A 26,273-nucleotide genomic window follows, 5' to 3' on the forward strand; every position below is an offset into this window, starting at 1 on the left:
CGATTGCTCACCGGGACTTTATATTAACTCATTGTCTGTGATGGGGTTTTTTTTCATTATTTCATTATTTTTTACTTTTGTCTACAACAAGTAACTCTACATTAAGGCTACCAAGATTTTCAAAAGGGATGTGTTTGACCATATTTGTCATTCTGGGGGTGTTTCTGTATGTAAATAAGCCTGAGATTTATTATTGTTCATTGCTTGAAGTTTTTATACAGTTTCTACGCACACATTTAGAACTTGTTCACTGCATGCTTTGATAAATGAGGTTTCGGGACTTTTCTGTTGGGATATGTGCAGGAAGAATGTAATTACAGAATAAAGGAATGGACCATTTAATTCTAAACTCAGGATTGCCACAAACCCTAGCACAAAGCATGTAGCATGTAAAAGGAATCATGGTAAAATACCAGATTTGTGCCATCATGATCCATTGTGTAATTTTCTTTTAAATTCTGGAATATTTTTGCACTGCACGTGGAAAAACCCTGAGCCACAAAGAATGACCATGTTACACCTTGTTTCAAATCAAATCCAAATATAACAGAGTGGTGGTTTTAGACTCCCGGGGCTGGTTGCTGTTTTATGGCAGATGCTGAAACATTGCATGAGTCTGGCAGGTGGGAGGTAAAAAGCGTCTGAGGGAGAGGAAAACGAGAAGGGAGCAAATTTCAATGGGGGCAGCTGGAAGGGAAAAAGTGCAAGCAAAGAGCGAGATGTTCTGGAAAGCCCCCATGATACAAACTGTACAGATAGTCAAAATCACTCACACACACATGCGTACAAACAGTGTCGTGGGAGTGCAGACACCTACACACACCAACATGCTCCTACATGCACACGCAGAAGCTTACACAAACACACATTTTATTTATTTAGATTCATAAAACCCCAAAATGTTTAACAAAAGCTATGCAAGAATGAAATAAAAAACAACGGCAACAAACTTTTCATCAAGCAGTATCCAATCACACCAAGTAAACAAATGAAACCAGCTTCCCAGCAGTCTCACTATACATATGAATTTAACATGCAACCTACATTCACATCAAAGAGCTTTGTTTGTATGGTTTTCTGTTAATCCCTATATCCTGCAGGTCTCCCACCACAGTGTATAGAACAAGAAACTTGAGAAAATAGGAGGGGAAAAAAATGTATGCATTTTACATGTACTGGATATTCCTGCAACCTGGCAACCCAACAACCAAGCCCTGAGCCACCAGCAGGGTCTTTTGCGGTCTGCAAATTCTTTATGGTGTTACGGCAAGAAGAGGTAGCATAGCAACATTGTTTAAAAACAGTAAGAGAAGAAAAGAACAAAAATAAACAGCATTTCTTGTGGTTTGTTTGAGAATGTTGTGCTTTTGTGTTGATCTGCTCATAATACTTAATTTGATATCAACCATTTAAAATGCCTCCTCTTCCTCAGGCGCTGTGTCTGTTGTTGCTAAATAAATTGAAGAAATTTCACAAAATACTTCAGGAATAACTCCCTTTAAAACTCATCCTTTATCATATATGATCTGTTTGGAAAGACAACTTGGAGACATTTTACCAGCATTATAGTTTTCCTCGCTGCATTGCAATATAAAACAAAGTTGTTACAGCTCTGGGCAGCTCTAAAGGCTACATGGATGGAAATCAGTGTTGGTCCTGGCCTGCGCCAAGCCAAAAAGCTGTAACAACAAGAACAAGCACTAACTCAAATCTATGGGGTTTATTTGGTTTGAGTTCCACACTGTCAGATACTGGCGAGGCCGTTTTTGGCCACACAGCACAGCACAGCAGAGAGGAAAATGAAGTTAGAAAAGTGCTTCATCCAAGCACTTTTATATGACCTGATTCATCAGATTAGAAAAACTGAACGGAAAGAAATATGATTAAATTGTCTAAATACTGAAAGCAGATTTTTATTTCACCTTGTTTGACGCAAAAAGGGTTTTCTGGGTCATTATGAGAGGCTATTAAAATATTTCTTTGTTTTTGTCCTTGGAGAACAAGAAATGTTACCAACATCAGCTGATAATCAAAATCTTTCATTTTCTTGTGGATGAATTATCTGATTCCATTACTTTCTGTGTTCAGAATCTTGTTCATTGCACAGTTTAATGGAGATAAAGCAATTTAAAGATTAATGCTCACAGACAGAATGCTGGAAGAGAAAAAGGACAGAAGCAGAGAAAGAGAGTTACAGATAGAGATACACTGACACACAGAGAAACACAGCCAGACGCAGGGAAGCATGCAGGTGAGCTGGGCTCAGCCAGTCCTCAGCAGGCTCACCTGTACAGAAAGGACAGGTGTGAGTGTGTTGGTAGCCAGGAGGCACCTCACAGTTCCACCCTGCAGAGATAGGGGTGATAGCCTCCATGGTGTCTGGGAGGAGAAAACATTTGAGCGTCATGCGTGTATCCTGGCCCTGACTAACGCACACCCCCATGGATAACACATTCCACTCAGCTAAACAGCCGTGAGAGCCGGTCGGTGCGATGGCCAACAAATCGGCAAAGTACATATCTGTGCAGCAATGGATGCTCATACAGACACACAAACGGCTTTAGTGCACGCACACACAGTACCCCTACACCTCAATCAGACCCTCCCAAGAGGCACTGAGGTGCATCGCTGAAATTCAAACCCTGCACACACCAGCACTCTTCACTGCTGAGAGGCAGAGCAGCTCATCCTGAAAGATGTAATTTCTCTGGGAGAGGGATGCAGAGACCATGCAAACTGGGGTAGAGGTGGAAGAGATAAAGAAGGAGCTTCAGGATTAAAATAAATGGCGGAATGGGCATCTGCCAGTGCTTTTGCATAGAAAGTGTGGATGATATAACAGAGAAGGGAGTTTCTAGAAAGAGGTGCTTGCCATGAAGTTCATTAAAGTCATTTTTAAAACGGCCGCAAATATATCACATAAAGCACAGAAAATATACAGATATTTCCTTTCTGTGGTGTTCCTCCTCCTGTGTTCACAGTATTTCCTTTGGCAGCTCCAGTTTCCTCCCACTTTGCAAATACATGCAAGTCTGGTGAGACTGGAGACTCAAATTTGCTCATTAGTGTGAATGTCAGCGTGAGGGTGTGCCTCTGTGCAGACCGGTGACCTGTCCAGGTTGTTATGAATGAATGAAAAATGCTCTCATAATGACTGCGTCCTCACTGGTGTCTTATATTATGGAGGCATTTAGTGCTTTATGATCCTTGCAAGAGTGGAAGAGGAAATGTGTCACAGCCACCGTGTTTGCCATCTTGGCTGTGTGTGCATGTGTGTGCATATGTGTGTGTGTGTGTGTCTGTGTCTATGTCTGTGTGTGTGTGTATGTGTGTGTGTACCCACTTGGCAGTTAAGAGTCATTAAAAAAGGGCGTGAGGGAGCCATCCAGCGGTTTCTTGTCATTAATGAAGAACAGCGCTGACAACCGCAGGAACCCACATATACACACAAACATTGTAAACACAAAATGAAGCACATATGCACACGTCCAAATACACCCATTGACTGTTTGTCTTTGGCTCTTGGCTCTCTGCTACAAACACTTTTTTTTTTCCTTCTTTCCGGTCATATTAAGTGTGATGACCCCATAAACACAAATACATGCACACACACAACACACACATAGACAAACATGTCATTTTACAAAAACAACAATGGATGTGGAGGAGTTTAGGTTCGCATGCTAGAAAATAACAGGAAAATAAGGAGCCGCATAAAACCACAAAGTCAGATATCTAGTGGTTTATTTTAAGTAAAGCCTGAGTGGTTGTAGCAGAGCTTTACCCTGGAATAAAACCCAGCATGGTGATATAACAGTCAAAAATGGTCATTGAGAGTGGGCCGTGAATAGGTGAAAGAAGGATGAGGAAGTTGTGTGACAAGTCGTTCAGTCACCCCTTTTCCTTCCTGGGCCAACAACCCTCACCACTTCCAGGCGAGTATCTTAAAAAGGATGTTGTGTGTTCAGAACTGCTCTGCACTTTCTCAACCACAGCTCTATCACTTCAAAAGCTTAGCCCCTGAACTGTTTGTTTACAAGCTGCACAGCATTGATTGTATGGCAAACAGTCTGTAGGCTGGAGTACAGTACATACAGCACAGACGGAAACTCTGGTTATCACTTCAGGGGATACTTTGAACATTTTCTCTGCTCAAGTCTGTCATCTAGTGGCACTGAATTCAATAGTGCTGGAACATGATGCACTGAAGTTTCTGCTAAAATAATCGAAGAACAGTATAATCTCAAGGTACTCTATGCTCTTGCCTAGCTCTTCACCCCTTGTCTAACCTTGCAATTCCTCTCCTGCTTTATTCTGAGCATGGTTTGAGTTTCACACAGCTGTGTGAGATAGGACTCTTGTGGTGATTTGTAGCACTATAATGGCTCTTCCTCTGCCACACTTCTCCTCCCAGACATTGAGATAACAGCTCTCACCTTACCTCAATCAACCACTGAGGAGCTGCAGACGGCTTCCTGGGGTTGATGAGGGCATCGGGGTGACCTGAGGGCGGGGGAGGCAAGGCGAGAAGGGGTGGATGACTTGCAGGTGTCCAAACTCCCCTGGCTACGGACAGGTGCAGTGCACCTGTGCCACATGTGTTCAGTCGCTCGTGTGTGTGTGTGTGTGTGTGAAGCTCAAACACTCCTGAATACCAGCTGTGCGCTATGAAGTTTCTCTCTCTTGCCTTCACACACTTACCACCCTGCACAAATGGAATACATGTACCTTTTCACATGCAGTCCCCCTGCACTCTTAAAAATTCCATCATACGGCCCACATGCTTCTATGAAGAGAGATCAATGTGTTAGCTAGTGTTACAACTTGCTATCCATCAGTGGCTAACAGATGTGTGGAGCATCTATCCGTCATCATCTAACCAAGACTGATAATGACATGATGGATATACCTTTCTCTCTGTCTGCAGGGATCCTCCCTAAAGATTTGAAGAGAGTGTGTGTTGTGCACATGTTGCTTTCTTCTTCTGGTGGTGAAAGTATTTGTTTATTTACTTTCTCTCCAAGAGTTAGATGAGTAGATTGATACCACTCTCATGGTAAATATGAAGATACAGCCAGCAGTAAGCTTAGCTTAGACTAAAGCCTGAAAGAAGGGGGAAACAGCTAGCCTAACTCTGTCCAAAAGTAACAAAATCCATTTACTGGTACCTCTAAAGCTCAAAAATTAATATATCTTGTTTATTTAATACATACAAAACCAAAGTGTAAGAACATGTTGTGGTTTGGGTCATGTGCCTGACTATTTCTTGGCCAGGCGCAGTGACCTACGGTGGCGACAGGACTACAGGAAGAAATAGCTCTGACCATAACCCCTAGTAAAACCACAAAATGTTGTTTTTATACTGTGGTACAGATTAAATAAACAAGGTATAACTTGTTAATTAGTGAGCTTTGGACAGAGCCAAGCTAGCAGTTTCCTCCTGTTTCCAGTCTTTATGCTAAGCTAACGGGTGGTTGGCTCTAGCTTTAACAGTACAGACATGAGAGTGATTCTCCACTTGTCCTGTCTTTGTGTGTGTGTGTGTGTGTGTGTGTGTGTGTGTGTGTGTGTGTGCGCCAGGTTTTCCAAGTATTGTTCATGTTTTTGGGGGACTTTGGGGGACTTGTCTCCTTAATGGGGACAAAAAGGTTAAACAGGGCTTGAAATCAACACACGCCAACCCACCAAATGTGGGTAAAAATTAACTGTGGTGGGTAACATTGTAAAGTTACTAGCCAATTTGGCTTGTGATGAATCAAGCTCTAAATATTCATATATGTTTAAAACACGCTGCAGAAACAGTCCTTCAAGTCCTAATTGTACATTTCCTATGAACACTATGTCATGTTCACAGACTGTATAAAAATAATGGACGTAGCCAGCATGATGTCACCCATTGGTTTATGGACTCGCGTTTTAAAGCTTCAAGTTTCGGATTTTGACTGTCACCATCTTGGCCAGAAGTGATGAGAAGTGACCATATTTGGACAAGAGGGTGGAGCTGACTCTAATGCTTGGTTAGCACGGTGCATTTACAGCCTATGGTTAACTGTAATAATGTTAATGCTAATTTTTGCTATCAAAAAGTGGGCTTAAGACCATTAAAACAAAACATACTTTCCAGAAAAACTGAACATCTGGCTCCTTAGAAGGTCTTTTAGTACAACCAAACACTGAACAAGACTTTTTAGGCCACTAAAATTTTACAATTAACTTTAATGAACTGAAAATACTGAAATAATGATGGCTACAGCTACGCCTATACTCTGTGAATCTGGGGTTACACCATGGTTACGCCAGGAAAGTGTTTACTGGGGTAATAAACAAGTGAGAAGTAGGGTCATTTTCTCATAAACTTCCGTACGATCGAACTTCTTTTTGGAGCCAGTGGAGTCGCCCCCTGCTGGCCATTAGAGAGAATGCAGGTTTAAGGCATTTCTGCATTGGCTTCACATTTCAGACCCGGAACTACCCCTTGCTTGTGATACAACCATTGGCTTGGACATAGCATGTGGTAGAATTGACTGTGCGAGACCACAAGTATTAGCTAATAGTGTGGAGATTTATGACTGGGGCAAAAAACCCAAATGAGCAGAAGAGGAAGGCTGAGGATAAAAATTAAAATGAAGGAGAGGAACATAAGAAAATTAGGACATGTAATGCCAAATGGCGATCAGTCGTGAGTGGCTTTTATTTGATACACAAAAAAATATAATGTACTGTCAGGATTGCCGGATCTACATAATCTGGTTTATTTCAAGATAAAACATTTTGGCGGTGGAAATTCTGATTGGCTGGTAACTTTAAAATCCAGTTGGCTGGTGATCAGGAAAGTTAATTGCAAGCCCTGACGGTAAGGGTTAGGGTAAGGTATGTAGTGGTTAGGGTTAGGGAAATTAACGTAATCTCCATTGAAGCGATGTAAACACTACTGTGTGTGTGTGTGTGTTCTTGTGCTTCAATCAAAAACAACAGTTTGAGATCTTCAGAGCCGATTTACACAAATTGCAGACATTTTGACTGATCCTTTAAGGTGTTTTAGTTTAAGCTTAAATTAGATTTAGGTTGAAGTTGTATCTAGGTTATATGTATGTATATGTGTGTGCCCTAAGCCACCCGGTGTAACAGCTGATTCAGCAGTGTGAAGGTCACTTTCAGACAGAGGGGAGTTTAATCAGAAGCCATCGTTCCAAGACAGCGGGCCGTCTACTCCTAAAGGGAGTTCCCCTTTGAGAAAAGGAGAGGCCTGAGGATGACAGAGGAGAAAGGAGGAAAGGGCAGAGGTGAAGCGGGTGAGGAGGTGAAGAGGAGGCTGGGAGAACTGGTGGAGGTGAGGTGGAGAGCAATGAAGGATTTGGGAGAAAGGGAAAATGGAGGAGGAACAGAGCCTCCATTCTTATTGAGAACACTGATTAAACTGAAAAAATATAAACACATTTTTACACACGGGAAATGAAAGAAGCAGGGAATCCGAGAAAAGCAAAAGTAATGAATAGAGAATGACGTAAAGGACCTAATCTGGTAGTGATGAAATTATTACGTAACCTAACCGATGGTTGAGATATGATTATTATTTACAGGTTAGGTCTCAAATCATTTTATTGTCACTGAATTACACCTGGAAACTACTCTGCTGCAGTTACAATCCAGCATAAAATAAAACCAGATCTCCCACACACACACAAACATACAAACAGAATTTCCTCAACGTCTGGACAGCATTACGTGGTGTAGAGAGGAACCCCCTCTACCCCACCCCCCTCCTAATTATAGTCTGCATTATTGGAGACTGAGGGCTCTCAAGAACACGTTTTATCACTGTATTGTGGCAGCACAAACACACACACGCACACACGCACACACACACACAGTGCTCCTCAAACAGAAATAGACAGTGGCTGTATTAAAACTACCAACTTCAACGTAGAGGGGTCTTCTGTTGTGGCAAATATGTTACTCATTTACATGTGACGAGTGAAAAAATGCTGAGACAGAAACGACTGAAGTGATAAGTAAAGAAAGGCAGAGTCTCTAACTGTCTTGTGCAATCATTTGATTTTCCTTGATGATGATAGACAACAAAAGGCCACTGTGGGAACTGTAAACAACACGCACCACAAACGATGGTGAGCCGGGTATCATGTGATGGTGCCTGAAACTCTCTTCCTGGGAAGCTGAGCGAACGGGGAAGTGTGGTGGAAAGGCAGAGGCCCAACTGATAAACAGAGCAATGGGGTAATGTACATAAAGGCCTGCTGCGCCGCTCTCAGGAGATGAAAAATGAGTCAGGCTGCATGTAAACTGTGGTTGGAAAACAACAAAAGCTGCTGACTAACTGTAGTGGTGTGTGGCAAGGTGGGGACGCCCTGGCATCTGGGCCCTTGCCTGCGCAGGGAGGCCTCTCTCGCCTAAACATGCTCCCTTTGTCTGAATAAAGCAGGACCGCCATAGTTCTAAATGTAGTCTTAGACCACAGAGTATTTAAACACTGAAGCTGAATAGTATCCTCCTATCAATTAAATCAATAAATACAGATGTCAGCCTGTACAATAAAGCCTTTAGTTACACGAAGTACATTAAAGGCACTGTTGTATTGCTATTATCTTTTAGTAAATAGGAGGGAGTGTAAATTTTTAAAGCCACCCTCCTCTCAAATTTTTTTTTTGCTTATTTTTCCTTCGGTTGGATGTTTGAGCTTCACTGTGCAGAATGATGTTTGTGCAGAGTTTGACATTAGAAGTTATTTATGTGCTGAAGGGGGGAACTTTCTCTGTGCTCACCTTAAATCTGGGTTTAAGACGTGTACCTACAAGCTTGTTTTGTGACATCACAACTAGTTTGGAGCCAATCATGACCAAGTGTGATGTGGAAACTTGAAGCCTGCAAAGCACATACACTGAAAATAGACTTTTTAGTGAAATAGGACACACTTAGTGTCCAATTGCTATACAAAAGCTAGCACATTTAGCTAGCATTATTATTGATTCTGGATTTTTCAATGAGGGGGAAGGACTAGATGTAATTTTAAGAAAAAAAAAAGGAAAAACATCAGATGCAAATTATTCAAAGCAGAATTTTTATATCTTGAACCAAGTTTGGGGGGAGCATGAGCACATGTAAAAGTGCTTTTATGAAATATAAACAAGCGCTACACTTAACATGCAGGTAGTCAATTCTGTGACTTCAGACAGGTTTAATGGTCACCACTCAGGAGAAGGCACTAGCATCTTACACATTTATTTGCAAAACAATGGCAACAGGCATAAAAAAATGACACTTAAAATTGTGTTAAAGATTTTTAAAAAATTAACTATCAGTTCCTTTTGAGTCCACTGACCATGTCCGGACATGGTCTGGCCGGTCATATGTTTTCTCTATTTTATTGAGGCTTTCAGGAAACATCCTCTGATCTTCATCTTAGGGCACTGATTCGTTCACTCTCCATTGACATCAGATTTGTTGTCTTTGCCAATCCTCTTATTTTGTCCACTGAAATACTTCTCTCTGAAGGCGTTGTGTCCCTGGTAGGGGCTGAAGCGTGAGTCTGCTAGATGAGCCAGGCTGTCTGACTCCTGCGGAGAGACAAATTTAGAGGTTACATTGCTAAACATGTTTAACATGATTAACTGTTTAACATGATTAAGTGTTTCCCCAATGAGTTAAAACAAAAAGAAACAATTTCATTCAGCATTTAGCGACATTATACTTTACAGCTGGTTGCTTTGCTAATATATTCAAACTAGAATACATGCATTCTTGTCCCTCCACTGTTTTAATGGTAAAAAATTAAGACTTTATCCTGACACATCTTGCTATTCAAATTTACACTTTGTTTACAGCAAAGAAAGTAATGAAAAAAATACAAATAAATACAAATAAACCTACATAAAAGGCAGCTGCAAGTTATGCTTTTTTCCCCCAAAGGTGTTGACACTAAAAAATTGATATTACTACATTAATATAAAGGTCAATTAGATGTAAAAATGGAAACAGCTCTTTTTATCTCCCATTTCCAGTCAGTGAAGCAACATCCACAGCAGGTCAGCCCAAACTGGTATCACAAGGTTTGCATACTTTTTCCATGTTTGCATGTAGGAACAGGACTGTGCTCTTGTATTTTAGCAATGTATATGAACTGTTATGAATCTCTACAGTTAAACAGTTTGTCTTGGCTGTAAGGTAGTCGCTGGTCAGTTGAGGGATGAAAGGGAGGAAGAGAGATGCTGGGAAGAGGAATAATGAGGTGAGCTGAGTCGAAAGTGATGACTCCAATGCTGGGGCCTGTAATTTGTCAGCAACACCTCTCTTTTGCTTGCTGATGCTGCCAAGCAACCTGGAAACAGTTTCCACTCGGAGGGAAAACTCCGGGTAACAAGGCTGACAACCTGACCATGACCTTACAATTAATAAGGATGAAGAGACAAAACTACAAACAACTGAGAACAGTGGAAATAACCACTCGACCTTTGCCAACAACCATACAGATGGAGGGTTATGTACATTTAGTGTTAAATGAGGCAAATAACAAGTAGTTTATGGCCACCAAGTACATTATGTCACACCCTATAAATGAGAGAGGTATACTAGTTTAACAGGAAACGTTTACAGCAATTAGACCGGCCCCTTTATCATCAAAACACCGAAATGGTGTAGACACAAGCACATGTATCATAGGCACACAAGCAGTCATATACACACACCAAGCTGTGAACCCTGGTGAACGAGTGGAGGTAGGGGCGGATTGAGGCCTATTTGGAAAGGAAAAACTCTGCGACCTGAGATAGATACCAGTCAGATAAGATCAAACAACTGTGTGTTTGCTTGTGCGTGTCATACAGGGCCCTTTATGGGAGCAATTTGCGGTTTTGAAGTGGAATGGATGTCAGATCCAAAGATGGATTGTTTTCATACGATGTGTGATTAAGCCATTTAGGGTTCCAGTATAAAAGAAATGAGCCAATCACAGCCAGATGGTGAGGATTTACCCCAGACAGACAGAGAGACACCATCACTTCCACTGGGATGACATATAAAAAAACACACACATACACACACCCTACATACACGGACATGACATATACTTATGTGGTTACATATACACTTTTATAAGTCTATGAACTACACATAAAAAAACATGAAAGAACATGCAAACACATGCTCTCATTTTACATAAACTCATATCTGTGTTGCTGGTCATGCTCACACATATAAAAATAGTAAACAAACTTCAGGTTGATACTGTGCAGACACGTTCATGTCATCTAGAACAATGTAACCACAATACATACTGTAACTGAAAACAATATATTTAGGAAATCATGCTTCCAATCAAAGGACAAATAAAATTTGATTATATGGTAAACTGAACAGTCAGACACACATCAGAAGAAAAATGAATGTTTTAAATCTCATAAAATAACTTTTTTCTCTGCACATTAACCATACAACAATCTGAGTAAATGTTTTGTTAAAAGAAATTAGGAAATGTAGCGTTTGTTAATGAGGCACATGACAAAAATCAAGTGTGCATGCAGATGCATTTCCACACATGCTCAAACCTTTGCGGCCTCAAACTTTTTTTTTTTATTATGGTTTAACCTGCTGATTATTTTCTCAATCATTTTGTGTATAAAATGTCTGAAAATAATGAAAATGTTTATTATAATTTCCCAAATTGCTTGTTTTATCTGAGCAACATTCCAAAACCAAGCCTGTTCAAAAATATTCTATTTACTAACATATGACAAAGAAAAGTCCTCACATAGGAGAAACTGACCTAAATGATGAATCGATAGTTGCCAATTAATTTTCTGTTCCTAAACTTTGTTTCAGATCTAATTCAAACACACTCAGACTTCAGCACACACCTCTGGCTCCTTGATCTTCTCCATAGTGATCAGGCGTCGTGACGTGTGGCTGGAGAGAGTCTGTTCACAGTTGCTGATGAGCCGGAGACATGGATGAAGGGGAACCATCTCCTCACAGTACCTGGGAAGGACATGCATAGTAATTAATCAGTCTCTAAACGGAAAGAGCAGAAAGAGACAGAAGGCCAGGCAGACAAGTTTAATTCATCTGGACGAGGCTGTCATCCTAACTCTCTGTACCGCTCACTCCGTCAATGCTTCTTTCTGTTTCTCTTTCACCAATCAAACACTATTCGATCAATGTAGTGTAACCATGTCTGGAGGTAGCTCATTTTGCACAAAGATGAAGGTGGAAAAAGTGACTCTGACCTGACAGGTCGACTGCAGACTCTGTCATCGCCAGCCAGGCCAGGTTAGGGCCTATTAACAGCAGATGATGTACAGTATGTGTTTGCATATTTGTGTCAGTGGCACTTTCTCCTAACCACCATCACAGTAGCAACAGTCCCGAGTCAAAGCCAGATTTGCACGTCACTGTTTGTCTGCCCCGTTGCCATGGCTGCATGTGGGCCTCTGCAGCGACGGGATGTTTGGTCGTCACGGTGACTAGCGGCGATGCAGCCAGGCGATAATTCCCTCCTGCCAATCAGGTGGAGAGTTAGAGGAGAACCGGACCTGTTGAGCTGGTGTAAACTTCTAAGCGGAGACAGGGGATGTCCTCCGCCTTCAGAGCTTCTTTTTCCATTTCGCCTTCGTAAAGGGTACTTTCACACAAAACGCTACTTCTCACAAGCTCTTTCTGTATCACTCTAGTTGAAACTATATTTTTCTTTTTAACCATGAGGATGAGTTTACATTTTTGTTTTGTTTAGCTAGGAACTAAGAACTATTGTTTTAGAAATCTCATTATTTCATATGACACGTCGTAAAACAGCTTGGCGATTATCACACTAGGACACAAGATTATACATTTCAATACATTCATTTAAACAAAAAAGCTATTTAAAATGCATAAAAGACAAAATAAATTATTTTATCTGTCCCATAATATTTAAACCTCAGCCTAATATATGTACACTCTTAATTTCAGACCGTGACCCTCAGTAAAAGTGCCACTAAATGAGAGATTTGCCAAAATGTCCAGAAACTTGGAAAGAAAACATGGCTCATTCATACTCTATCAATGACACAAGTATCGCCTTACTTCGGACAATAAAGCCACTTCATTTCTTTGCTTCACTTGTTTATGTTGTAATTAGGTCACTTTAATGCTGTGATGACTGATATTCAGTCATCTGTCTTGATTCTTTTTCTTCATTTATTTTTTTTTTTTTTTAGAGGAGAAAGGGAAGAGAGTTCAAGGGGTCTGACCTGGTCTAGACGCCGTCCCTTGCTGACAGGACTTTGTGTCACCTGTCATCACACACACACACACACACACACACACACACACATAGCCTCCCCATTCTCATGAAACAGGCAGACGCACACAATCCCCACTGTTTCTATCACAGCCATGGCCGCAGATACACACATATGTGGGGGTGACAGAAACCCGATATCTCCCCTGTAGAGCCCCAGATTAGGCCCAGGAGACAGGCTACGTCTGGGCTTACACACACACACGGACACACACATCCAAAAACGCACATGCGATTGTGCACAAAAACACACACACACACACACACACACACACACACACACACACACACAGGTCAGCATGTAGACCACAGAGACAGATAGTTCACGTCTCTGACTTGCCTGGCCTCAGACGTTTATTTTGGCACGGTGCTCTGACAGGCACAGAGTCAAGCACCGGTAGATGAGTAGCAAAGACAAATGTGTGAACATGATGACACACATGTATGCATGTGCTCATACACAAGACCACACACATTCATGCATACGCACACAAACGCACAGGGACATAAACAAAGGTCCACAGGTTTGTGCATGTGCTCTTTCTCTCTCATACACACATACACTCACACTAGAACTCAGAGGATTCATGATTATCTCATCTCTTTCTTGGTCTTATAATCAGTGACCAGAAGGAGTCCAAGCCCTGCAGGGGTTTTCTTCCCCAACCGTCCATTGCTGCTACTGTGTGTTGTGGTTCACACCTTTACAGTCAAACACCTGCACTTCCAGTCAGCACTTCAGTTTCTGCTAATGCACAGAACATTTAACAATGCACAACTCTGTTTCAGAGCTTCTGACTTATAGGGCCAGATTATAAAAGGAGCTCACCACTGTCAGTTGTGGTTTACTGTGAGCAGGAAAACCTCAACACACCTGTATACTATTCTGTATAAACCTGTGTCATTCACACAGGTGGTTACAAACGCTGGACAGTCTTTTATAGGAGCGGGAATGGGAGGGAGCTAAAGGGAAACCCCGGAAGGTAGAAAACACAAGTGGGAAAGTGTGGCAGAACGTTCTCTGTGTGCCAGTCGACTGGACTCAAACTGAAAGAGCTGCTAATACACACCAGGAGTCCATAAAGCATGTAGCAACCCACTAATTAGTCAAGACTGGTCATTAACAGTTATTCACTACTGTTTGTGTCATGTTTACATTTCCTCTAACAGTTTTACATAGCCAATTAATTACAGTAGCAGTAATTAGATTTTTTGAACATTTAAACATTTTTTCATTAAGATCCTTGTTTGCTTGATATTGTTTGATTATTTATGGAATTAATTAGGCCAACAATAGATACATTTTATGGGATATGTTCACAACAAGTTTGCAGTTTTGGTTCTTGGTATAAGCCTGCCCCCTATTGATACATTATGATTTGGAGAAAAAGCACCATTTCTATGGCCTGTAAACATCAAGTCCCCTTTAAATCTAGTATCAATATCAAATCATATCATATAAATCAATACTTTGACACAGGCCCACTTTGACTGTTCAAATGATGGTGACAGAAATCAGTTTGCTTTAATAGGCCTGGATGATTACTGTGAGAGGCTACATTTTCTCTTGAAGCAAGCAAATTTAAACAGTCCAGAAGAAAACTACAGAAAATGATGAGTGCATTATTCTGAAGCACTTCATGTTTTTGACTGGTGATACCATAAGTCTGTATACTCACTCTGGCCTGTAGATGGGCAGCCAGTAGACCAGTCTCCCACCTATGGACAGGTGATGGGCAGAGAAGTTCAACAGGTCTGTGAAGATGTCGCTCAGGTGGTACGACTGTGAGACAGGGACATGAGACTCTGCATAGCTGGACAGAAGAATAAAATTGAACAGATTTAGACATGTTTAATGATTTTAATTGATCCAGTTTTTTTGCATTCACCTGCTGCATTCAATAGGGAAATGTTACTGAGAATAAACCTTTTTGAAGTAAAATCATGGCCTATGAAAGGTCTAAAGTGTTGGTGTAGGTGTTGGTAGAGTATCATGTGACCTTACATGCCATCAGGGGTTTTATTATTGTCTTTGTGGGAGCCTGTTCTCCTTGTGGACTCACGGATACCATATGGGGCTGACATCAAAAGGAATCCACGCAGGAATCACAAACAAGAAAAAAAAGACAGAGTTTAACCTGTTATGAGAGGAACTCAAGAGACCCCCATCTTAAAAGACAATAAACAGTAGGATTACACCAAGACTTTCAGCATGAATCACATATTTTCATACTCAGCAGTGGTCTGACTAAGAATGAACTCAGGGCTTACGATCAGTGATGATGGCATCAAACAGAGCAGTGTCCCTCCACACAGGCTTGGATGCATCAGACACCATCACATCCAAGTACATCTTCTCTGTTCCATACTGCCGCAGGTTGGCTCTGATGTTCTCATCAGGTCCTCGCCACTTCTGGTTTTTACGGCTTGACCTACCTGGAAGAAAAAGGTTACTTTTAGGACACTTTAACTGTCCTGTCCCTGAACACAGAAATGACCTGAAGGAATATTTGCAAGCTTGAATTAAAATGTAATTTAAACAGTGAAATAAAGCCATATAAAATATTAAGAGATTACAGCTGAAGAGCCGTGTAGACAAAACGTACCTTTGCCGTGAATAGTGTTGTAATCAATATCTGTTCCACAGACATAGGCTCCAAAATGAGAACACGCAACCAACAGGCTCCCTAAAACAGATCAATAGACAAACTACTTAAAAGCATCTCCTGATGTACTTTTCCCCAAATGTGTGTCCGTCTGTGTGTGTGTGTGTGTGTGTGAGAATGAGAGAGAGTTAGACTTAACTCACCGGTGCCGACAAACGGGTCAAAGACGACGTCGTTCTCTTTGACTCTAGCGTGGTTGGCCATGATGAATGAAAGGCCTGCATCCATACTGGTGTTTCCTATGAAGTGTCTGTTCTTCACACTGTGGGAGCGAATCAGTTCACGCTGTCCATCTGCCACCTGGTGCAGGATTAGTGTACACAGATGAAAAGTGTTGTTACAGAAGGTTTTCACAAATTAAAGAACGTTTTGGGCATACAGATGGACGGCAGAGATTTGTTAAGTTTCTTTGTACATTTCTCCGCTGTAAAAGAAACATCTCTTAAATGAATTTATTACTCTGACGGATTTTTTATTACCATTATACTATACATAAACACTGTACTCTCATTTGCAGTCAAACGTCTCTCACCCATCGGCCAAAATAGATGTAATCTGGATGCTCTGGGATGTTGTTGGGGTCAGTGCCATAATCTTCCAGCAGACAGAAGATGTGCTGAGGGCTCTTAAGGCTCACTGTGCCCTCAAACGGAAGATACTCCATAGCCTGGTGATAAAACACGCAACATGATATTTTCAACATATACACAGGCAAATAAAAAAGATGGAAGTACAGTGAACACAAACATATCTATATACTCACATCAATTTTTTTGATTCTGTCCGCAAACTCCAGAGTTTTGTTGAAGGTGTACACGTTGATTCTGTATGTTGAATCTTTGTGCATGAACGGTGTCTGTGAGGGAATGTGGAGAAAGAGCGTGAGCAGAAAGTAAACACAATAGTTTTCATATGATATATCAGCGAGTTTGAGTAAAATAGTAAAGACTGGTCTGTTCAATATGATGGCAGCATCACCAACCATGTTCTCTGATGGGTAGTTCAAGAGGGATGTTCTGAGCTCGCTGTGTGTTTGTCCGTGGCCCCATAGTTCAAAAGCAGACCTGGAAGAATAATGCAGCATGAACAACACCTACATCACAGCCACTATAATACAGAAAATACTGACAAGGCCCCATATTGGATGATCAATGGAATTTAAGTGTGTACAGTTTGAACATTCACAAGAGCTCATAAATCAGGACAAGACTGTGAGGGTGTTTATATCCCAAAATGCAATTTGTGCAGCATGATCAGCATATAAAAGGAGATATAAGTTCATCCTGAGTCATCGCTTTCCTTCCCACAAAGTTAAAACACTTACTTTGCACAAACAGATCTGGCCATGATGCCACGGACATCCTCTTCAGACAAACCATCCAGACACCAGAAAGGAGACTAGGGAGAAAAAGTGATGAGAAGGGATGTGACTGTGGGAAAAGGAAATCTAAACGACAGACACTTTCTGATATACAGGTACAACTTATGTTAGGATTGGAAACCTTTTCTTTGAAGTTCTCCCCAGGACAGAAGGGTTTTCCTCTGAGAGCCAGCAGAGCCTTAATCTCCTGGAAGAATGAGAGCAGAAACAACAAATACAGATTTCACAGGTTTCACTGACATGTGCTTTACACTTGACGCAAGATAAAGAAAGTAGAGCTTCAATGATTTGTCGATTAATTGATTAGTCAATTGCCAGAAAATTAAAAGCCAATTATTTTGATCATCGATTCATCATTTTGAGTCATCTTTTAATAAAAAAAAATGTTCCAATTCTCTGATTCCAACTTCTCAAATGTGAATATTTTCTTGTTTCTTAAGTCTTCTGTGATAGTGAATTGAATATCTTTGGGTTGTGGGCTGTCAGTCGGGGGAAAAAAAGACATATGATGATGTCACCATGGGCTTTGAAAAAATGATTAACATTTTTCACCATTTATCAATATTTAGTACACTCAATATTGACATCCATGGACAATCATGCACCTTACTACCATACCAATATCTACCTGACCATTATATTCTTTCTGTTCTATTAATTTTCATTTATATTTGAGTTAGTTTATTTAGTTACTGTCTATAATTGAGCCTTTAATTGCATTTGTTTCTTTTACCTTTTTTACCCCATTGTTGGCTGCTGTAACATTTTAATTTTGGGATTAATAAATGATCTACAGTATTTATTTTCTTTCATTTTCACTATTTTACAGACCAAACAACTACTTAATTATTTGATAAACCAACAGTAATGAAAATAATCGTTAGTTGCAGCACTAAAAGAAAGAATAGTCAAAATTAATGCAGCAGAGAACAAGATGAACAACTCCCTGCCTGGTATACAACCACGTCTTTCAAACTCCAAACCTCCACAGACTGCCATGTTGCACCTCCACGTTTCTACAGTAGCCCAGAACAGACAAACTAAACACTGGCTCTAAAAGGGCCTTTTGTGTTTTTCACAAGTTTAGCTGCCACTTTAGGTTCTCCTACATGCTTGGAAGGGAGGGGGAGGGGTTGTCAGTGGGTTGCAATCAAGCTGGTGGTTACAGGTCTGAAAAGTGAAGTCAATGCAGAAGTGCCTTAAACCTGTATTCTCTCCAACAGCCCGCAGGGGTCGACTCCTGTCTATGAGAAAATAACCATACTTCTCACTTAATTTATTACACCAGTGAACAGTTTCCAAATTAGTTTGTGCTCTCAATCGCTAGTTTCAAGTCTTCTTCAATACAGCATGATGTTCATTTTGTAAATTATGGTCCAGTTTAATTTAAATTTGATGATAAAGCGGGGTGCGCTTTAGAGCGTGGCTACATTGTGATTGAGAGGTCGCTACCATGGCGATAACGTTGGTTAGGTAACATAACCCCAGATTCACAGAGCATAGGCGTAGCCGTAGAGGTCGCTATTTCAGTGTGTTGTCAGTTAATGAAAGTTAATCGTAACATTTTGGTCACCTAAAAGGGTCTTGTTAAGCATTTGGTCTTTACTAAAATACCCTCTAAGGACTCGGCTGTTCAGTTTTTCAAGTAAGTATATTTTATGTTAATGGTTTAAGCCTGTTTTTTGCGAGTGAAAATTAGGATTAGCATTATCACAGTTAACCATAGACTGTACATACACCGTGCTAACCAAGCTAGCAGCTAGCGTTAGGGTCAGCTCCACCATCTCGTCAAATATTGTCATTTCTCATCACTTCTGGCTCCAAAAATCCAAGATGGCGACAGTCAAAATCCCAAACTTGAGGCTTCAAAATGCAAGTCCACAAACCAGTGAGTGATGTCACGGTGGTTACGTCCATTATTTTTCTGCAGTCTCTGGTTGCAATCTACAACTTCACCACTAGATGCCACTAAATCCTACATACTGGTCCTTTAATGTTACTTTGCACTACCAGTTTATCATGGTGTAAATACCATTTACAGAAGGGAGTCCGATAGAGAAATGTGTTCATATGAGATTATTATAGTAAAACAAAGCCTACATTAAATACCACCACTACACTAACAGTTATGACAACCAGTTTCTCTCCACAGCTCGACTTAGCATTCAGCTAACACAGCACACCAACATGAGCTTGGATGTAACATGCAGAGTTCATCACTTTCCTCGCAATAATCACACTAACATTCACAAAAAGAGCTACACAGAATTTAGAGCAGTCTGTGAAAGGTTACCGGTAACCTGAAGTCCAGATTATCTTGGGCAAGATGAAATAAATACTTGAGGCATGATCGATTTTTGGAAGTCGCCATGTTTGTTGCAGATTCAAAACACGTCCGGCTAGAAACCGGGCTGTGAAACTGAGACAAGTTCCGCTTGCGGGGACAAATCACCATAAATGGCAGAAGAATGAGGTATTTCTCTTCCAGTTTAATATAGTAAATTACCTGAAATTTAATTGTGCAATGTTTTGGTTTTTATGTGCCCTTTTTATACAAGTGTTCACACAAGTGGCTGTTATTTTGAGAATTTTAATATCGTTGGTTACGTTGTCGATGTTTGTAGTTTGTTTAGTGTATTAATTAATATGTCATGTATTAGCAACTATTTGTCATCGATAGATTACTATTCTGTATTTGCGTGTGGATAAACTCCTCTCTCCTCTGCTATCTGTAATCTGCTTTACTTCAGAGACACCTTGTGATGTCCACCTTCTCTTGACTGTGATTGGCTGTCCCCTTACAGCCCACTGGCCGAGACAGATGTCAATCAGACTGGTTTCGCCTCAGTCGGGACAGAAAAGCATCCATACTCTTGTTGCTGTCAGCAGTGTTGCCGTATTCTGAATTTGTTCTTGGTATCACAGGATACTTTGTTCATTCGGCTACAATGAAGCATTACTGCAAGTGAAGTGACCACCGAACCAGAGGTTGTCATGTAAGTTGGATCATGTTTGACAACTGTTTACTGACAAATCTCTGACAGGTTAGACTTACTTTACAAAGAAGGATGTCCAGTCCCTCTACTGTAGTTTGGATGAATTACTCATTTGTAGAATAATAATAATAATATAGCTTTTATTTAGTTTTAATCAATAGAGTTTGTTGTTTGGACTGTGGGTTACAACTGCTGGTCATCATTGAACTCTCAGTCATTATTTACCACAGATTCATATAGAGATCTATACAGCTCAATCTCAAGAACATATCAAATACATAACAACATTACAATAATGACAAAAATAATTTAGCTCAAAATCTACTCAACTATTCAGATCATTCAGGCAGTTGTTTTTAAATAACAAAGTAAATCAAAAGCAGTAAAGGTTTATTATGCAGTGAGTACAAAACGTTTCTGAGGGTATAATTTACCAATTACAGCTTTGTTATCTTTTCCTCAACAGAGCCAGTGATTGGAACAAACAGCCAGAGCAAAACCATCATGGAAACTGAAAATAACGTCCCTGCTCCTGCTCCTGCTCCCACTCCTGCTCAGCTCAGCGACGACACTGCGGTGTGCATCGTTTCTGTAAAAGGCATGAAGGATAACTGGCAGAAGTGGTCCAGTGAGCACCAGGAATACCAGAAGCACAACCCCTTCAGTCATGACACCAGGCCCAATGTAGTAGTCCCTCAGAAGGGGCAGGATGACTATGGAAGGCCCCTGCAGGGCTCCATGACGGAGCAGCGGGGGAAGGATGCTCACACACACATCAGCAGGGAGGTTCAGGAGCTGTGCGAGGTGATAAGGAACATCGGAGTGCAAAGAGACAAAGGTGGGGCCGGAAGCAGCAGCGATGGGAAAGTGATCACAGTCGAATTTGGGAAACTGTTTGAGCATTATGTGACCATCTCTAATAAACTGGTGGGGATTCTTCTCCGAGCGCGAAAGCAGAGGCTGGTTGACTTTGAGGGGGAGATGCTGTGGCAGGGGAAGGATGATCATGTGCTGATCACTTTGTTGCAGTGACCAGAAACTTGGACAAGTGTTTATCCCTCAATTCATGTGGCATGCAGCACATGCAGAGGCCTGCATTGAGCAACAGCACAGCAGTGCTCACTATAGTAAACAGATAGCATGGGGATTACACTCCGCTAATTTTGCTTTACTCACTTAATGACACCTTTGTTAATCAGAATAAGCTTTTATTTTGCTCATGCATGTAAAAGCCACAGTGGCAGATAATGCAGACCTCCGCTCTGAGGAAAGTACTGTAGGCGTACAAGTGCATTTTTTCTTTATGCTAAAAACAAATTGAAGAAATATCTACAGCCCAGAGTGCAGGAGGGAGATAAAATAATGTAAAAAATCAGAAAGAAATGGAGTGAAGTAGGTTAGTCACAATTAAAAACACTGTTACAAATGTGGGTCATATCAGGAGAATTTCCAATTAGCACAAATTTCTCAGCAATAAGAGGTCTGGCCATCATCAGCATGTTGATATGTGAGTTCTCAAAACACATTTAGTGCTCTAAATAGGCCAGATCATGTGAAACTAAAATGCAGCTTCATCAATAGAATCATATTTCAAGTGATGAAATATGGCAGATATGCAAAACTTCATCAAAAAATAGTAGTGGTGGTCACAAGTTGAAATTGAACTGCAGGGATACAGCAGATATCATGCATAGGTGGGGTTCAATCTAATATTGCCCACCTCCATTGCAGTGTTTTCTGGAGTGATTTGGTTGCTTGAAAAATGTTCATGTATATACATTATTACGACCCTATTGTTCTCTTCTGAGCAAACCCTTTTTCCATATGTCCCTACCAGCTTTTCAATGTAGGGAAAGTAGAGGAGTGAGCCGCTGAAATGAGACTGAACCACAGCCAAAGAGAACATGAGGCTGCCTGTGACAGACAATATGGTGCTATAGGATGAACTTGATCCGACGTGGCTTGGACGTTTCGGCGCATGTATTTATTACACGTGTGCTTTGTAATTTAGGTAACATCATTAGAGTTTGAACTTGGTTGTACCTGAAGGACACTGAGATAGGAGTACAATAAACTAAAAATGCTGCTTTAATATATGTGTGAGAGAGAGAGCATTTGCTGCTTCTGTAATGGCAAGGTAAACTACTGACCCACTTAAACATCAGCACAAGTAGATTGATATATTAACAAGTATTGTTGATGGTATTATGGATGTTTATGCTTGAATAAAAAAGAAAGAGAAGAGTCAGCATCCTGTCTGTTATTGTGTTACTGCAGATGCTTTCTTAACTGTAAGCACCAACTGGTGTAGTTAAACTAATGACTGAGAGAGAGAGAGTGTGTGTAAAATGATACTGGTAAGTCCACATAGCTGAGAAAATCATAGCAGCAATATATTATTTATTCTGAATTAACATTTCTTACAGTGCAAACACTTTTATACAACAGATACAGTATGATTTCCCATCCTTACATTCCATTAATATATAGTAAGTACCTGCTTCACGCACCATCCAGTTATTTTTTATTGAATTTTAGACAGTAGATCAAATCAAATATGAGATAGGCATGTATCAATACCCTGCATACTTAACTTTCAGTGTCAGCAGATTACTCAGTTGCTTCCACTATGAATAAGCCTTGTTAATAGTTAATGAGGATGTGACTCAGTGCTTTGACCCACGTCAGCTACACTGCAAAATGCCCATCAGTAAAGATTCAACGTAGATGAGGTAATCACTGTAGAGGTCTATTATATCATGTCAGCATAGGAATTATACAAATGTATTTTCTTATACCTCTTTAATTAAAGTTCCTTTTGTTACATGCATACAATCAGATCTGCAAAGCACTAACGCAGTGCTGCATGTCAGGAAATCAAACAGCCTGTGAATCTTATAGGCATTGTTGATTGTAAAATGATGGAAATACTAAGTCATACAGTCATCAGTCAGTCAAGAGATCTGAATGGCACTGTATGACACTTGGTCCATAAAGTAAATTAACGTTTTTATTGTGGAGAACTAATGCGGATTAAATTCACTTTTTCTGTAAAAACATTAAAAACTGTTGACTTGTGATCTTAGAACCTTTCTATGACACGGCTCAAGTACAGTTGCAAGAGACACAATTTGGCTTCATTCAAGCTTTTACTTCATGTCTGAAAAAACATCTAGTGTTGTTTCATTACAAATATTTCACAGGTTTAAAATAGTGCGATTGGCAAACAGACAGCAACTTTATATGAGTGTGTACCATCCAACATGGCATCTGCAAGGAGATGGAACCATGGATGTTTTAGTCACCTCATCAAAGTTGAAAGTAATGGATCCACAGCACGCGATCAGTTAGTCTCTGCTTTAGAGTTGAGAAGCTCAATCAGCTGATCTGCCTGCAAAACATTAGCACATGTGGACAGAACAGAAATCAGACTGATAGCACTGCTGCTGCTTGACCTTCAAACTTCAACTGGATACACTTAAGTATGGTGGAAGCACTGGTTTAGTGTCACTGAGAGAATTACCAAACTAATCTGTGATGATGTGTTGACTATGTGGATATGCAGCACACTGTCTTCCAGGTTAACAAGACTGGCTTTCACACTGCATTCCCTTGTGCATTTTAATATGAAATATAAACCAAAACATTATTACTATATGTTTTATATACTTGTGTAGAGAAACTGAACACACTGCAATAATATATGACACTTTATGATGAGGAGAAAGATGCATTTTCTGCACCTCCATTTTAAAATAGTAAGTCTTTGACTTTTTTTGTCTCCCTGATGGTACAAGATTTTGGGATTGAGAACCAATAAATTCATCCTTACTGATTCTCACATGTACAATTACAATTTTACTGGAACACAGTGTAAATTGCGGAGAGGAGGCTTACTGTGATAAACCAATAGGAGTTGAGTCTGTAGAAGAGGCGGGACATGAAGCTCATCTGACTGGCAGGTGCCAGGACATGAAGGTGTAGGTGTGTGACAGAACAGAATGGGGGCCAATGGAAACCAAACCTGCAGGCAAAGGAAAAGGCTTTACTGCACACCGGCTCACTCTTTTAAGATATGATGAGTTTACAGCAAGGATGTTTATCAGTCAACTGTTATATCAACAAAACAACACATATGTTACCAGAGTTAAATAATCATTAACAATTAGAAAGCAGTTTATAAGATTTCCATCAGATTAAGTACTACTGACAGGGATAATGTTCATCAGTGCCTGGTATCTCTGTGGGTTGTTTGTTCTTCTAGGCATAGTGTTGATTATTGGCACTGATTGTTATTTAAGGGACAGTTCACCTCAAAACAGTTACTATTTGTCAACCGCAACCTGAACTGACCTTTGACCTGCTTAACTGAAAATGTTTGGGGATGTTCACCTTGCAGTAGCACCTACATTCATGAGATTAACTAGTAGAGTGAAGAGCTGTGTACCACTGTGTAGCCCACCTGACATCACTGAGATCTGTTATGTTGTTTTTCTGCAGGATCTCCTTCCCTGTCTCGACCATGCGCTTCACTGGGTATGACAACAAAAACATAAAAAATACTTTTTGAGCATAATGCAAACTGCCATTTAAAAATAAGACTTTTTTTATATAAAGAGTAACGCTTTTAATTCTAACATATTAACACAAAATAGCAGCCACTGTACCTTATGTCATTTCTGTATAGTTGACAAAAAAATACAAGTTCAAGTCCACAGGATGAGTTAGCAATGCATTAGCTGACAGTAACATGCAGTAGTTTAAAAACTACCACAAAGTGTGAGCTTTTCCACAGGTATCAGTAATAAAGCTTGTAATGTTCACTTTACCCAAAGGCACGTGTTCTTTGCTGAGAGATTTACAGTTCCCAACATGTTTGGTTGGGACAACCAGGTAATGGTGTGGAGCTCCAGGTTTGATGTCTCTGAAACATGAGATGTCCTCATCCTGCAGTGGAAATTAAACATAGCTAAATTTACACTTGGACTACACTATACTGTTCACTTCAGTACAACTTCATTTTTAACTATGTTTTTGCAGTTTGCTGCTCTTTCTCCTCTCCCCAGTGGTGATTTGCATACTGGCCCCTCAAGTGAGTGAGTGTTTCAGGAGATTTTAATTAGTAAAATAAATGTAACTGACTGTGTTTAGGATTCTTCAGTGTAAAAAAAAAAGCGAGACAAGTCTGAGCTTTGTAAAAGAGGACACAGCTAGCACATACGTGAACGGGATGGACACAAAATGTACATATACTGTATGTACAACAATCTCATTGCATATACAATATGTGAAGAGAAAAATACGAGGCACACTTTACAGCTGTAAAGATTAATTAAAACTTGACAGTCTCAACGAAAATCAAACATTAGCATCATCTTCGCAAAGCCAATGTCGAGATAACTGGAAAACACAGGAGTTAATAACAACTTGCTAACGCTAGCTGGCTAGGCACTATATTATTTAATTATGACAATATTCTCACACAATGAAGAAGCTCCGTGCCCATTTCATTGTTTACAATCTTGCAGAAAATACATTTCTTGTCATATCCTTCTGATGGACCGCTGCTAGTTTTGGAAATATCAACCTGAGCAGGTTGTGTAGTCTCGACCCCTGCCATTGCTGTTTTTCTATAGTCAGACCAACACAGTCGATCCCGAAGGTCATCGAGCTCACAGGGGAAACAGATAGATTGCAGATCTAGATTGGCAGTGCAGAAGAACAACACTGCCACCAGAGAGCGATGCGACTCACATCAATACATATTATATTGGATTCATTTTACAAGCTTAACCTCTATGTCAAATAAACAAAATCCTCCAAAATCTTTGTCTAACTTTTTTTACTTTTTCTTCAAAATTAACTGTAATGATTTTTCAATTGAATATGATTGAAGGAGGGTTGATGGAGGGTAGATAGTAGGCCACTGTTGCCTTAAAGCA

General features: G+C 40.3%; 3 protein-coding genes across 3 annotated transcripts; 1 reads left to right on the forward strand and 2 right to left on the reverse strand.

The window, feature by feature from the left end:
• Positions 1-9,154: 9,154 nt before the first annotated feature.
• trmt11 (tRNA methyltransferase 11 homolog) lies at positions 9,155-19,743 on the reverse strand. The gene is made up of 13 exons (XM_067602202.1): positions 19,629-19,743; positions 17,457-17,522; positions 17,279-17,352; positions 16,937-17,018; positions 16,718-16,810; positions 16,487-16,621; positions 16,098-16,254; positions 15,895-15,975; positions 15,560-15,724; positions 15,294-15,366; positions 14,968-15,102; positions 11,868-11,988; positions 9,155-9,572 (listed from the first exon to the last, which is right to left on the reverse strand). The coding sequence occupies exons 1-13, from the start codon at positions 19,704-19,706 to the stop codon at positions 9,435-9,437; spliced, it is 1,398 nt and encodes a 465-aa protein (XP_067458303.1). The 5' UTR covers positions 19,707-19,743; the 3' UTR covers positions 9,155-9,434.
• A 338-nt stretch (positions 19,744-20,081) lies between these two features.
• si:dkey-29b11.3 (actin-binding Rho-activating protein-like) lies at positions 20,082-22,579 on the forward strand. The gene is made up of 2 exons (XM_067602203.1): positions 20,082-20,331; positions 20,798-22,579. Exon 2 carries the CDS (start codon positions 20,836-20,838, stop codon positions 21,361-21,363), a length of 528 nt encoding a protein of 175 aa, XP_067458304.1. The 5' UTR covers positions 20,082-20,331; positions 20,798-20,835; the 3' UTR covers positions 21,364-22,579.
• Positions 22,580-22,714: 135 nt separating this feature from the next.
• Positions 22,715-25,988, reverse strand: hint3 (histidine triad nucleotide binding protein 3). Its single transcript, XM_067602204.1, has 5 exons — positions 25,814-25,988; positions 25,161-25,278; positions 24,794-24,863; positions 24,229-24,355; positions 22,715-23,722 (listed from the first exon to the last, which is right to left on the reverse strand). Exons 1-5 carry the CDS (start codon positions 25,949-25,951, stop codon positions 23,675-23,677), a joined length of 501 nt encoding a protein of 166 aa, XP_067458305.1. The 5' UTR covers positions 25,952-25,988; the 3' UTR covers positions 22,715-23,674.
• Positions 25,989-26,273: the final 285 nt, after the last annotated feature.

This window comes from Thunnus thynnus, chromosome 10 (genome assembly GCF_963924715.1).
Source record: "Thunnus thynnus chromosome 10, fThuThy2.1, whole genome shotgun sequence".
NCBI classification, from domain to species: domain Eukaryota; kingdom Metazoa; phylum Chordata; class Actinopteri; order Scombriformes; family Scombridae; genus Thunnus; species Thunnus thynnus.

What these genes read in the sequence shown, in the direction of transcription:
- trmt11 (XM_067602202.1), bottom strand. Translation starts at nt 19,706, where the DNA reads ATGGCGACTTCCAAAAATCGATCATGCCTCAAGTATTTATTTCATCTT. An exon ending in ACATCTATTTTGGCCGATGG is followed by an intron (nt 16,255 to 16,486) that starts GTGAGAGACGTT and finishes ATCCTGCACCAG; the next exon opens with GTGGCAGATGGACAGCGTGA. An exon ending in AATAAAACCCCTGATGGCAT is followed by an intron (nt 15,103 to 15,293) that starts GTAAGGTCACAT and finishes TCTTCTGTCCAG; the next exon opens with CTATGCAGAGTCTCATGTCC.
- si:dkey-29b11.3 (XM_067602203.1), top strand. Translation starts at nt 20,836, where the DNA reads ATGGAAACTGAAAATAACGTCCCTGCTCCTGCTCCTGCTCCCACTCCT.
- hint3 (XM_067602204.1), bottom strand. Translation starts at nt 25,951, where the DNA reads ATGGCAGGGGTCGAGACTACACAACCTGCTCAGGTTGATATTTCCAAA. An exon ending in GCACGGAGCTTCTTCATTGT is followed by an intron (nt 25,279 to 25,813) that starts GTGAGAATATTG and finishes TTTCCACTGCAG; the next exon opens with GATGAGGACATCTCATGTTT. An exon ending in CAAAGAACACGTGCCTTTGG is followed by an intron (nt 24,864 to 25,160) that starts GTAAAGTGAACA and finishes TGTCATACCCAG; the next exon opens with TGAAGCGCATGGTCGAGACA.